The sequence below is a fragment of the Morchella sextelata genome (genome assembly GCF_020137385.1).
Source record: "Morchella sextelata strain SCLS chromosome Unknown scls_26, whole genome shotgun sequence".
Lineage (NCBI taxonomy): Eukaryota > Fungi > Ascomycota > Pezizomycetes > Pezizales > Morchellaceae > Morchella > Morchella sextelata.
The window spans coordinates 712,107-726,468 of record NW_025408641.1 but is presented as its reverse complement, the minus strand read 5'-3'; the positions used below and the strand labels follow the sequence as shown (position 1 = coordinate 726,468).

General features: G+C 45.1%; 3 protein-coding genes across 3 annotated transcripts; 2 read left to right on the top strand and 1 right to left on the bottom strand.

Moving 5' to 3' along the window:
- Positions 1 to 490: 490 nt before the first annotated feature.
- H6S33_008468 (uncharacterized protein) lies at positions 491 to 3,549 on the top strand (the record flags this gene model as incomplete). Its single annotated transcript, XM_044839818.1, has 4 exons — positions 491 to 1,589; positions 1,645 to 2,867; positions 2,926 to 3,440; positions 3,501 to 3,549. The coding sequence occupies 4 exons, from the start codon at positions 491 to 493 to the stop codon at positions 3,547 to 3,549; spliced, it is 2,886 nt and encodes a 961-aa protein (XP_044688013.1).
- Positions 3,550 to 4,467: 918 nt separating this feature from the next.
- H6S33_008467 (uncharacterized protein) lies at positions 4,468 to 5,326 on the bottom strand (the record flags this gene model as incomplete). The annotated part of the gene is made up of 1 exon (XM_044839817.1): positions 4,468 to 5,326. A coding segment is annotated over one exon (859 nt), but the record flags the coding sequence as incomplete, so codon positions are not given.
- Positions 5,327 to 11,375: 6,049 nt separating this feature from the next.
- Positions 11,376 to 13,564, top strand: H6S33_008466 (uncharacterized protein; the record flags this gene model as incomplete). The annotated part of the gene is made up of 10 exons (XM_044839816.1): positions 11,376 to 11,826; positions 11,905 to 11,961; positions 12,027 to 12,072; positions 12,153 to 12,172; positions 12,232 to 12,270; positions 12,326 to 12,443; positions 12,514 to 12,639; positions 12,699 to 12,780; positions 12,837 to 13,139; positions 13,223 to 13,564. The coding sequence occupies 10 exons, from the start codon at positions 11,376 to 11,378 to the stop codon at positions 13,562 to 13,564; spliced, it is 1,584 nt and encodes a 527-aa protein (XP_044688011.1).
- Between the last annotated feature and the right edge of the window lie 798 nt (positions 13,565 to 14,362).

Sequence of the window (14,362 nt, the reverse complement as noted above, 5' to 3'; positions counted from 1 at the left end):
AATCAAAACCCAATTGACTGGGATAAGTCTGTAATTATGGATAGCCGCGCCAAGGTATCGATCACGAAGCCCCGAAACTTTGACGAGACTTGACATGCACGATGACTAGTTTCAAGACTTGGTCCATAAAATAAAAGACAAGACGAGCGCGGGACTTGTCCACACCTATTTTTAAGCCAGATGAACCACCAGCTGATTAAATTCATCCAGTCGATTATTTTCGGGACAAGGTAGATTCTTGACCTGCACAGCTGCAGTCTGGTGTAGCTGTGAAAATTTTTGGTGACGTGTTTCTCATTCAATTGCGTAAATCCAGATATGCTGACGCCGGAGGTTATGTATCTGAACCTTGAATATTTACGGCGAATTCCTCGAGCGAGACTACCTAGGTGCGTGGCAGGGTAACTAACTCCACTAAGAGCTCCAACCCAACCACCACAGCAACAAGCTCTCCCGATAGCTCCAGTGCACCCCCACCCCCCAGCTCACGATGACCGACCATCGCTCCGAAGCCCTACTCCTCAAGCACTATCGTCTCGACAGTGCCTTCCCTGAGGCCTGGTCTGACCCCATTGAAGACCTTCAAATCGCCCAACGCAAGCAATTCCGCGCCTCCACAACCCGCTACAGTATCCTCCAAGAAGAGGGCATCTCCGCCTCCTTCACCCGTCCCGATACAGACAGCGGCTTCGTACCAGAAGATGAGCCAGATCCACTTGGTAGTACCTCGAGCGTGGTGCGGCTCCTGCGTGATAGGGGACTTCCTGTAGAGGAGAACACACGGCTGCGTAACCGCTACCTCATTAGCAGTAAGACCTTCAGTCCAACGGCGTTTCTGAGAGATGTGCACGCGACGACACCCTCGTCGGAGCTGCAGCGAGGGTTGAATCTTTTGTCGGGATCTATTGCACAGAAGTCCGGGAGTCTCAAACTGCTGGTCGAAAGTAATTTCGATCGGTTTGTGGCAGCGAAGGGAACCATTGAGGGAGTGTATAAGGAGATGAAGGCGAATAGCTTTCTGGACAAAGACAAGGAGAGCGAGTACGGGGTGGGAAAAATTAGAAGCTACCTTAATGAGGCTGAGGCGAAGGCCGATGATGTCTTTGGCCCCGTTATGAAGGGACGTGGGCGAGAAGAGGAGCTCCGCACGTTACTGAGTGTGGTGGAGCGCCATCGCGATATCCTGGAGATTCCAGGGCTTTTAAATGATTGTATCAAAAGAAAGGATTACGAGAGCCTGATTGACGAGTACCAAAAGGCACGGAAAGCATTGATGGATGCGAGGGCACTTGTGCCAACAGAACCTGGGTCCCTGGCAGTAAATTTCAAGGAGGAGCATATCCATCAATTGATCATTGCAGAGAAAATGTGGATTGAGATCACATTTGCGATTGATGATTTCAAGAGGGATACGTGGAAGAGGCTGGCAGAGTGTAGGACAGAAGACAATTTGCATATGGAACTTATTGGCATCTTGCTTGAGCTGGGAGTAGAGGATAATCCAATCTGGGTGTGGCTATTAAGTCGATATGAATACCTAAAGAACAGGATCACCACAGTATTTGAGAGATCACGTGTGGAGATTGAAGGTTTGTCTACCGCTCACCCTATCTTCATGAACAATCACTCACCTTATACCCCTAGTCCTCCGCCGAAAGGTAGCCTCCGCACCCCCGCCCTCCTCCAAGGCAATCGCACACCATCTCCGCTCTCCTACACGACGCATTCAACCAGACTCCCAAAAACAACTCGATACCTCACGCACAATCTCTCTCTGGGAGCTTATTCACAGCTCCCTAACAGCACTTCTTGACCCCACAACCGGTATGCTCGGCGAGCTCCTCTCCTTCTGGAAAACCGCTCAATCGTTCATTGATGGCGACACTCTTCTCCCCGTCGGGATCGATGATCAATCACGCAAGCACCACCGCCTTGAAGACCTTAATATCCGGATGCTCCGCGAAGGCACTGTTGAGATTGTAGCCCTCATCCGTGACTGTGTCATTGCCTTCTTCCAAGAACCCCCTGTTGATGACGTATCAACAATGTACTCCCCTGTCCCACCCACTCCCGTCAGCAGTACCTCCGATGAAGCACCCCCGACCCCCCAGCTTCCACAGATCCTCAAGGCAGCCGCGCCCCAGAAGAAGGAGGGCGAAGAGGGATACGCGTTCTTCCCGCCAGGCGCCAACTCCCTCAGTGGTGTCCATTTCATGGGCAAGATCATGGTGCTAGTCGGCAATGCAGCTATTGCAATGGCCGACATGGCCGGAAAGCTTGGTAAAGATGGTATCGCTGATAAGCTCAAGGTCATGGTAGCAGGCGGCCGTGAGCGCGCCGTGGTAGCTGTGTGTAGCTCGTGGCTCAAAGATGCGCAGAATTGCCGTGTCCTTGAGGACTGGACGAGGGCGGTAGATAACCGTGATGTCACGAAGATGCCGGGATTGTTTTCGGCGTGGGAGAGGGAGATCATTGGTGGGATGCAAGGAATGGTGTATCTTGACAAGGTCAAGAACTCAAATAGCGCGGTGATTCCTCCACCGAGTACAAAACTTCTCACCCATGTTAGGGGGCAGTTTGTCAGGTCGCTTTATAAGAGCTTGCAAGGGATGGTGGAGAATGCAAAGAAGCCTCTAGTAGATGGTGAGGAAGTGCCGACAGAGGTTGACGATGAGGGCGGGCTGGCGAGCCCGGTCACAAGTATCAGCCCGGCGAATCTGATGGCGCATAGTGTAGATAGCAGTGATAAGAACGTGCGCATGTTGTTGACGTTGTCGAATCTGCAGCTACTGAGAGCAGATATCGTACCGGAATTAATATCAATGTTCGAGCAGGCATTCTCTGTAAAGCTCACGGATGAATCCAAGGTAATCATCCTCCTTCTCAACTCACTTCTAACTAAACTCTCCAAACTAATTCGCTTAGACAATCCGCGATGCACTTGGCCAAATCGATACCCAGCTCTTCGACGAATACACCAAGCCCATCATCGCAAACCTAACAAACATCGTGACTACCGGCATCCTAACTCCTAGTTGGTCACCACCTCGCGGCTCCATCGCCACTGAAGTACGCCCCTACATCTATGACGCCCTTCTCACTCTTGTGCACGTTCACTCGCAAGTAACCACTACAGCGCCCTCTCTCACGCAACCAATTCTGTCCCACCTCCTAGAGCAGTTGTCCAAGGAGCTGCTAGAAGCATTTAAACAGCGGAAAAGATTCAACCTCGGCGAGCTCCTGCAGGCAACGCTCGATGTCGAGTTCGTCAACCAAACACTAAGCCAGTTTAACACTGCGCGCGCCAAGGACTGGCAGCAGAAGATCTACTTGGAGCTGGACCGCGGTAGTGATGCTGAAGCGAGGCAGGGGCTTCAGGGCGAGCTGGCGGGCATGAAGAGTATCTTAAGTCAGTTGAGGAAGTACTCGAGGGCCGAGTTGTAAGTGCCTTCTTTACTCTTATCCTGTCAGAGCTATGATACTAACTTGTAGACGTATAGTCTATGTTTTAGAGCCAAGAAGTCCAGCTCGCGGAGGCCGGAGACCTAGGTTGATACCCGTGTCACAATATATCACTCGGTATAATTTTGGTGTGGTAGCTGACTAATCATTTCCTTTTATGTTTCCTTGTTTCATTTTTCTGGCCTTTTGAAATAGCATTTAGAGAGATATTGGGCCAAATAACCCTTCCCTATGAGCTTGGCTTTTACTGTGAGTACTCCTAGTTAGGGACTGGCTGGTTGTTTGTGCGGAATTAATATTAAGTCGCTTATGTGATGGGAGACAAATATATATAATTATGACGCTTCCTCACTACTTACGTATATCCCTTTTTCTGTTACCCTGCGTTGGCTACCTATAGTAGATGCTACCGAATTAAAGAATGAGCGGCATACCTACTACAGGCAAGCACACAAAAATACCGCCCCGCACTACCAGATGCTCTTCCCGAAGGTAGGGGTACCTGAACATGCACGTCGAGAAATATATTTTGCGTTCTAAGTTAAAGATATCGGGCCGATATTTAGCTTTCAATGACCGAGTGATATTATATGACCCAAACCCATTGGATATGAATGAAAGCAAAGAAAGCTATCCCCCAGACTCTTGCTGACAAATAGACTCTAAAAAAAGAGTTAAATATAGGTAGAAATTGGAAAATTGGAAAGAAATCATCGGAAGATCCGTAAACTCGTAATTTTGTGAAATAAAATGAAGTAGATCTTTAAAATTGTAGAAAGAAAATGGCATGAAAACAAAAAAGACATTTGCCTTTAACTCCTTCTCATTGAGACCTGATAAATGCCGCAAAACATAAGAGAGGGAAAGATTGCATCCTGTTGCGCATTGTATATCCCATATATATTGACAGATAGTCCTAGTTATGATGCATCGTTAACCACGTGGCCATCGACAGTGTCCAATCCGAACAATCATGTAGAGTATGTGTAATCATCATGAGCTGCACTACACAGACGCAGAGTTCGACGCTAAATCTAATGCCGGTATGTCTTCCCCAATAACCAACAACCCAAATTCAGATCTTACTTTCACGCCGAAGGTAAAGCCCAGCGCAAAGCCTAGTGTCACTGCCACAGAAATAGAGGGAAGAAAATAAGTACTCATGTTTCTTGAGTCCGATTGGACATGTGCAACTCCTGGAAAGAAGGGTTCATTCGCGGGCACCGAGGCGATATAAAATATCGTTGTTGCTAGGACCCAAACGATCGTCCCCCCTAAGATACCAAAGCCGATGCCAATTGCTCTCCACTGATGGGCCCGCGGTCGGGGCTGAGAGTTTGGGTCTGCGGCTAGTTCGGGAAGTATATGAGCGTGCATGCGGCCCTTATCGGTATCAGTATCGAATCTATACCCGCCCGCGTACTTGTAGCTCCCTGTTGTACTTTCTATCAATACCCCAGGCATTGAAAGAAGAATCTTTCTGATCTCCAATTTTTCCTTTTCATCCTCACACTCAATAACAACCATATCGAGATTGATTTCCATCCACCGGCAAAGCAACAAACTCAATGCTCTTGACCCCGTTATTACCGATAAGAACCCAAAGACAAATGCAATTGTATAGAACAGCGTTCCGTTCCATGAACTTCCAAAGAGGAATGTGAGAAAAATCAGAGTTACAGCTTGTGTGTAGCCAAAGAATATAGTGGATAGTGGATGGTTCCGGAAGAACATTTCAGAATCTATCGGATATCGAACTACTACAACCATTGAGTGGTTGTTACCTAGACTACGCAAGACAATCCCTAGGCGCTGGATGGCTGAACAGATGGTTATTGGAAAATCCGCTAGACAAAAAATCCATCTACCATATTTATATCAGTTTTAGATCCTCATGATTTGACTAGGGGATATATTACTTAAGAAAGTTAAAAAGATCTCTGAAAAAGAGCATTACGGGCCAGCCTATCTGAGGAGGTTCTTGGCTATCGATAGAACATCTCTCACACCCTTTCGGATCAAGTATTTCGTTTTGATCATTAAGCAGTGGACTTAGTTGAAAGGCTTCGCTTCCGACGGAGATCGAAGATGAATATGAAGTTCGAATTAAGCCCGCTCCCACAGCCGTACCTCCAAGCCACCATGTAAAATAACTCGAACTCTGCAAAGGACATGCCCAGATAAATTGAATATCGTCAATCATTGGTAAACCACGAACAAGTATCCCGAATAAGGTGATTTGCAGAAGACAAAAAAAGAATATCATGACAGCAATTTTTATACGCCTGGGCCTGGCGGCATGGCCTTTTATGACCATTAATTGAATCTTTTCAAGTGTGATATTGCCTTCTTTCCAATCTGCAGCTGAGTTCTCATCTGTTAGGGGTTGTTTAGGATCCGGTACTGGAATCTCCTTAGGGTAAAAGTCCCTGGGCCGTTTATTCTCTGATGCCAGTGAGACATTGTCCTCTGAACCTAATTTAAACCATTAGACATACATAGTATAGTCTTGGGAGATAAAGTTTCCATTAGAGATAGAGGATATTACCTTGTGCGTCTGTGACGTCTGCAGACGGTCTATCAAAGGTTCCTATGTCTGTATATGGTGTGACCAAGTCCTTCACTGTTAGGGAGTTTCTTTTTTTCATTGTGCTCGTGCCTTTGTTATATAAACCCAATGTCATTGCAGCAGTAAGTAACGCTAACTCCGTGTTAAAATAGAGTAAAGATCTTATTTCGGCCATTGGCAATGGGGCAAAGCTCAACAGAGTCGGAACCAAAGCCATGAGAGTTGTTGACACGGACATCCCGATTTGGTCGTACTGCGAACTCACGTCCAAAAACATGTTGATTCTACGCCGGCATTCCACAGGGACCCCGACTCCATGCACTCCGATATGATATGGATCGTTCAGTCTTGAAGCAGAGTCAGTCGTTTCGTTGACGTTCTGCCCTTCGCCGGGTATAGCAGAAACAGTTCTGGCCATTAATAGAAGTGTCCATGCCACGAGAATCGCAGGATACGAGCTTTCAACATAGATCTGGAAGAAAACTTTCATGATAAACCTAGGAATTTGAAGGATACGGACGGTAATCGGATGTATTGCTTGGCTTGGAGTCGATACTGATGTCTGCTTCGAACGCTATACGACCATAAGAATCTAGCTAACCATGTATATAGGGAGACAGCCTTCTAGGCAAAACCTTATCAGATACATTGGAAAGCTCCTGGCTACTTAATCAATCAGTTAGTATGATAAATTGAGTCGACGCCCATATGCCAGTACTCTTGAAGATACGGATTTTTACACTCACATTGCCATAATTACTGCGCATGGAGGGGAATTCAATGTATTTTCGGCGGTTTGGATAAAGGTAATCGTGTTTTCCAATCCGGAAGAAAAGAAATATTTTTAGTCGACGAAGTCGAGACAAAAATAGTGCGTTGTTTTTAGAGAACATTAGTAGGAAGTACAATAGATTATATAGAATCGGGTTGCCAGGCGGAAACTGCGCACGGCTGCAATAGGAATCGGTATATACCCATATAATTGGCCTAAGATCCCGATGCAGGATCCGGGGTGCCAGTACATGCGTACATATATATAAGACATACGCATAGAGGTGTGCATATGAAACATAAATATTGTTGTCACTACATGTAGTTAAATCATGAGACAATTAGAACACGAGCTAAGGGTAGAAAGTGTAGGTGGAGTAATAGATACCAATAAAGTTCATTTTTCGGATACATATGTAGTCTATTAATGATACCAACTTGACCAGTCGAGTAATTCCAGGGCCCAGGTTCAGTTGTAATCCATATCACTCACTGACAGCTGGAATAAAAGATTTGGATAAATTAATTCTAATCTCTAAGGCCGGTTGTACTGCATGTATATGCCATACTCGTGCCTTATTCTGTTGTCAATTAGATCTTGCAGCTTTTATCAAGAAACCCGGAGGGTACTCGGGGCAGGTAAAAAGTACCGGACAATGCAGGTTTTTGGTTCATCAATGGGTGCGCGTGCTAGGCGTGAACTACTGCAAAAAAAAGCCCAGAGACAAAACTTGCATTGTCCGGTACTTTTTACCTGCCCCGAGTACCAATCGTTTGGTTAGTAATCTGGGTAGATGGAAGTACGATACCGTCTTATCCATCAGAAGAGACCATTCTCTTCTGATGGATGCAGAAAAAACTACGGCGTGAGTCATTCAAATTAATGCTAGGTTCAGTGGGTTACGCCGTGAAGCGAGTTGTTTCTTCCAGTGGAATAACACGGAGTCCTGGGTTGACGCAAATCATATACGAGGGAGTACCGATATCCCTTCGCCTATTGCTCCTAAAGAAAGATCTTTGCAGGCCTGTTAGTAGTACTTATGGTAGGGAGATGTGATAAATGTTAAGATAGCGAGTGCTCACTGTTGACATGACACACAATCTAGCATTTCTAGCTAGTCCGGGCACACGTGGGGCTGCAGATCAAGCGGCCTATGCGCATCTAGGCTCGTCCCCAACCCGTCTACAGTCGCAACTCGATATGCCGGAACTCAATACACCGGATCCCTTGCTGTCCCGTACGAGATCCTCTGAGAATATTATTTTTCCTACTGCAAAATCAATTTGCTATCCCGGATTTTTTGCTATCCCGTACGAAATCCTTAGAATCTTGGCAATCCGGCATATCGAGTTGCAACTGTACTTCCATGCTTCCAGAGGACGGGCTGGTGCTATATCTTCCCGACTTGGGTGAGTTCTTTTTGTATGGAGTGTCGGCTGTCGGGGTGGCTGTCGAGGTGGCTGTCGGACTCATTTACATACAAAAAATAAACCTTTTTTAGCTTCCGACATCAAAATTAAGGTTTACTCTGACCCGGATATCACATTTCGGGCTTTTATATCACAAGTCGGCCTTCCATGTCATATTGTCGGCTCTCATATCACATTGTCGGCCTTTATATCACATTGTCGGCCTTTATATCACAAGTCGGGCGCCTACATCACAATTCAGAGCCCGATATCACATTTCAGAGGCCGACAAGAGTGTCGGCCGACATTTGTCGGGAAGATATACCGCTAAATCTCGAGTTATTCGGGGGGTTGCCAAGGCAAAAAGCTGAGGATCTTCACCTTTAGAGGAAGCGATCTTCAAGAAAACAGCCCTCTTTTACAGGATCTAAACTAAATCTAGTTTAGCAGGTGGCCTTGGCAACCCCCCGAATAACTCGAGATTTAGCGGTAGCACCAGACTGTACTGTGGCAGTTTGCTGCAAGTAACGGGCTGGGTACGAGACTAATGCGCATCCTATATAAAATACATGTACATGTACAAGTATGTATTATGTACGTACATCTGTGGAACTAGCCGGACGAAGGGTCGCCCTGGTGTTACCGCCCGGAGGCCTAGCTAGCACGACTTCTAGAATTACTCTGTTAGTGATATACCGCCAAAACTCGATAAATTGGTTAGCTCTCGTGAGATCAAAGCTGGACGGAGACAGCCAATTTTTCGAGCTTTAGCGGTATAGCAATAATAGTGGCAGATCTGAAACTGGGTACGAATATATAGGCTTCGAATTTTTGCGGTCATATTGGGGTTGTAGATTACGCTCCATATATTCCGGTTCTTGCCCTTTCTTTGTACGTACGTAGCTAGCCGGCCCGACTAAACACTAACTATCCCGTCCCGTGCAGACTTTACTGTACTCGCGGCAGGCAACAAGAACCTGAACATCGTTTTTCTGGTAGCAACCACTTTGACCCCTGCTAGCGCGTTTTTATGTTCAGGTTCTTGTTACCTGTCGCGAGTACATAAGTACCTACATGTAGCTTCGTTTGTTGGACGCTCTCCTGAGAGATGCATGTGTCTTGAATTATATCAGAAAGTCAGGGAAGATATATGATGGACGCAGAATGCCGGGGATATGTACATACTCTTTGGTTAGTTTTTTCATGGGAGACTAGTATACACACGATTTCGGTTCATTCGTTCGATATTCAACACTAGAGGGGCTGGCCAATATCTTGATTCAAGTACTTTCTCTTAGAGCATAATATCTACATATTACTACGTACTATATACCGCCAAAAGCACAGTTATGTACATCGATATATCCTTCAATCGATAATTAAAGAGGTAACATGATTCTTAATATAACTAGAAATAGCCAATTTATCGAGTTTTTGTAGTCGTAGGACTTTAACAAATTTAGGCCCTAGGAGCCTTGTGCAATCAATACTCTACTCTGGCTGGCAATAGAGTGCATGAGCTTTGTCTAAAATACTCAAACCCTAGCTAATCTTCGATTAAATCGAGAATGGCGAAAAAAAGCAAATAATCAGTCGATTGACTACATGTAGTGGATAGGCAGTCCCAACTGGAGTGCATCTACTCGTGCATAACAACCATATTTTGGTGGTATGCAGACCCAGTCCAGTCCGGAAACGCCAAAAAATTACTTTTCCGAACAAAGTAAAGCCGCAGATGTCCGATTCGATGGACCCCCACAATATTTACCACATTAGTGTGAAAGACTCGATATTATATACATACTTGAGATACCTATAGTTACACTGTATACACATATAATACTACATAGGGCGAATAAAGATACTCTACTATCTATGTATCCTAAAAGCAAAGAAATATTATGTGTGGTTATGTAGCCTTGATCAATTGAGGCATACTAGTACATGTATTGCATTGCCCGCAAGTACTATATGATGTAGTTGGGACGTCAAACGAACGCGTGTCAGAAAAAAGACTCGCAGTGGTAATGATAATTATTACAGCGCCGCTAGCCAACACCAGCAATACCATCGCCCTTCAATTGGTGGGTCCGATTGTTTATAACCAAATCATTTGTCTCTCGTGTCCGGGCCGGCCTTCTTCTGGTTGGTCAAGTATGTACACTACTCGCAGCAGGTAACAAGTACCCGAAAATGCACGTCCTAATCTGCAATTTCCATTGGAGTAGAAGTCAAAAATACACCAAAAACTTGCAGCTGCATATTCGGGTACTTCATGCCTGTCGCGAGTACCTACAAACCTTGACGCCAAGAACCTAAGGCTGGGCATCAGGTATTAGACATTGGGTATCTGACTTGGGAATACTTCATGAGATCTGACTCGAAGATGCTTCATCCATGAGACCTGACTCGAGGATACTTCATGGAATCTGAGTAGGCTTGCAGAGCTGGAGATCAGGCTTCGAATTCCAGCAGAATGATTACTAAACAATAGTATATGGAGTTCTATGCAGCTTTATGTTTTGTCTATGCTTTGTTATTTTACGTTACTAATGTGAGATTTCTTTGTGCATTTGCAAATTCGGCAATCGTCTACCGCATTAACTGGCGGAATCTGATAAATGCGCATGTATTGCATGACGTACATACGTAAGCAGGTACGCTCAGCGCATACCGTATTGTGTTTAAACAGGTATGTACTAGGGTGTAGCGAAAAGTGATCAGAATCTGATAAGACAAATACACGTATTCACCGCAGCATTCACTTATCAGATTCTGATCACTTACCCTCAACACCTGGTACATGTAGGTACTTGGGCCACAAATACAAACTATCATGCAACGTACGACTAGAGTAGGTATATGTATTATAGGCCGACTGAAGTTAATATTCGTAAGCTAGGAAGAATGAAATGAAGTAGGTAAATATACCCCGGTGCGGTAACTATAATGTATGTAGCCGACTGGGCGCAATAAGCATCAGCCCTGTCCGCCAAGGGACCCGGCCCATTGGCTGTTACAGCCGAGAGAAGCTGAAGCTGAAACCCTTAGAAGGGAAAATGGGAAACTAAACCAAACCAAAGCCAACCACGGACGGTTACTTAAATTCACGCTCAAGCTCTATTTACACAACGACCAAAATCTACCCACAAAAGCTCCTTAGATGGGTTACGGCTCGCTACCATCCAAACCTCGTCATGGCAGATCAAGACTCCCACGCATCGATTCCAATGTGGTCTCATCTCCCCATTCATCTGGAGGAGAAGGGGAAGGCATCGATGTCGAAGCGAATTTGAACAATATGTCAAGCCCCAAATCCCCTTCGTTTAGTGGTCATCGGCATTCAAGCAGCGCCGGTCGCTTTCGTTTACGGCGAGCTGGTACTATCTTAGCATCAAAGAACTATCAAGAAGAGCTTCCTGGACAGGAACCAGGGCTTGATCCAAACGAAACTTTGGATTCCAGGGTGAAGATTCACACTACATGCGGAATTACTGTAGTCGACTTCTCGGAAGATGAAATTGTACAGACTGAACTTGAAAATGCGAGTTTGATCTCGTTTTTAGAAAAACCAAGGGAGGACTGGGTTGGTGTGCGGTGGATAAATTGCAATGGTAACCTTTTATTCTCTACCCCTATCATCCCCGGCGCTGCGGCACGGGTTTTGAAAATACGCTTCTAACAACGTATAGGTCTATCGTGGGACTGTATTCAGGCTCTGGCAAAGTATAAGGGGCTTCATAAACTAGGTGATTATGAGCAATAGATGATTTGGTAAAATGTTGTCAAAATGTTGACATAAGGAATGGCACAGCGATTGAGGATCTCCTCAACACGAAGAACAGGACAAAATGCGACTGGTAAGCCATTTCTATAGCTTATTTTATGCCCCTTTATTTGCATTTATAGTTGCTAATGCGCCCTTGTTACCGTGTCTCAGGTACTCGGACCATGCCTTTGGTAACCCCACCTAAGGAAGTCCCTCGTGAATCATTCAACTAACTTTCCGCGCCCCGCAGTTATTCTCCCGCTGCTTAAGTTGGTCCATGTAGATGAAGGTGAACTTTCTTTTCTCTGAATAACATTATTATCTTAGTTTTCTAACATTTCTAGTAACTGAAAAAGTGGAGAATGAAAATACAAGCGAATTCCTCTACGGGGATGGTCCTCCAGTTAACAGAATAAAGACAATTCAGAAGTACTATGGGGGACCTAATAAAGAACGCACCCAGTCAGTCTCCTAACGTTCAAATGCCTTCGCCGTAGCACGGTCTTGGACTAACTTACCTACCAACGGCCAGATACATGGAACAGCACTCGAGCTTAGCATCGAAAGGACTTGCTGTGAGCGTAGAGCAAGTTTCGATGTTTTTGACCGCCGATGGCACTGTTATCAGCTTTTTCGAACATTCTGCGGATGATGTTGAGTGCGTTTGAATTGAAATTGATCCTATTATTATGGTTGCTAATGGGCATTGTTTTATAGACCACCAATTCTCAATCGGCTCTATTCGCCAAACACACTTTTGCGGTCCGTCTGCGATCCGTCAATGATAATGCAGGCCATCGTATGAAATTCAATCCCGTTCAATCAATTAAAACGGGAATTCCTAACATTTGATAGATTGATGCCATTGTTGATTTGGCATTCCCAGTAGTTGGAGCATACCAAGATGTGATAGCTGAGCTTGAACTTGACGTGCTCACCGACCCATCTATTTACCAGTCACAGGAACTTTATATTCTCACCAGTGAGCTGTCGCTCCTGAAGAGTACAATTTCTCCAATTGTTGGCTTGGTTTCGTCACTCAGGGACCACAAGAAAAGTTTTTCGGGGGCTTCGAAAGCTTTTATGGGTGTAGAGGTTAGCGAGGTTACAAAGACTTATCTAGGGGATGTAGATGATCATCTGTTGTTACTCCTTGAGGTATGTGATTTCTATAATGCCTTTCCTTTCGATTGTGTCTCGGATCCTTGCCATTGTGTTACTTTATACTGATACTCTCACAGAATGTAGAGACCATGAAGAGAGCAGCAGACAACATGATTGATTTGATTTTCAACACAATTGGCTCACTCCAAAATGAGTCGATGAAGATGCTAACCCTCGTAACGATTCTCTTCCTCCCGATGTCTTTCTTAACCGGTTACTTTGGTATGAATTTCGAGGAGTTCCCTGGAATTCGACACTCGGACACGTTCTTCTGGATGATTGCAGCACCGGTGGCAGCCTTGACAACATTGTTTCTTTTCAGAAGCGTGTTGTGGAGAGATGTGATCAACAAATACCGGAAGAGATCAATCAACAACGCCAGGAAGAAGAGATATGACCAGATGAGTAAGAGACAATAGAAACATCGTGGTGGCAATATTGTTCGGGGTAAACATGTGGAAGCATGTGCCCTGCAGTTATACTTATGGCGAGGAATTCGGTTGGGATTACGGGCGGTGTCAATCTCGGAGAACAACTTGTACTCCAAATCGCCGCATTTCTCATGATATCCTATTATCTTATGGGTGGGTGTTATCTTGCGGATTACTTGTATCTTTTTTTTTATTTTTTTACAAATACATACTTAGGGACTCGAGTGCATGTGAAATTTTATCATTATTCCGGTTGGGCTTGTGATAATACCATCTGTTTTTTTTAGAATTAGTATTTTCCGACTAGATATTAGAGATTTCAAAAGAGAAATTACGCATATACTTACATATATACCTTGACCTTCAAATAATCTTCGCAGATTCCGACCAGATACCTTAGAGCCCTTTCAATAGCCAAATCGTTTATATTTCATTCCATTAGCTACGTATCTATAGAGCCACCACCGCAGCGTTTAACATCGCAAACTTTTCGGTCGCCTGACTACATAGTACAGCATTGGGTACTAAAGGTTTCCTCGTGTGTTTTCACACGAGGACCGAAATACCTAGAACCCTCATCCCCTTTCCCCCCGAGAAAGTACTCCACGACCAATCCAGATGCAATCCCAGCATCCTTGCTATCACTGTCACTGATGGGAAAGTTTCATTTGAATCAGGTACTGGAAAGAGGTGGGGAAATCGATCATATAACCCAGAATGCCATTCTGCCACAAACGCCCCGAGCGCCAAAAAGACCACCCGCAAAAAACAAACTTGAAGGAGAGG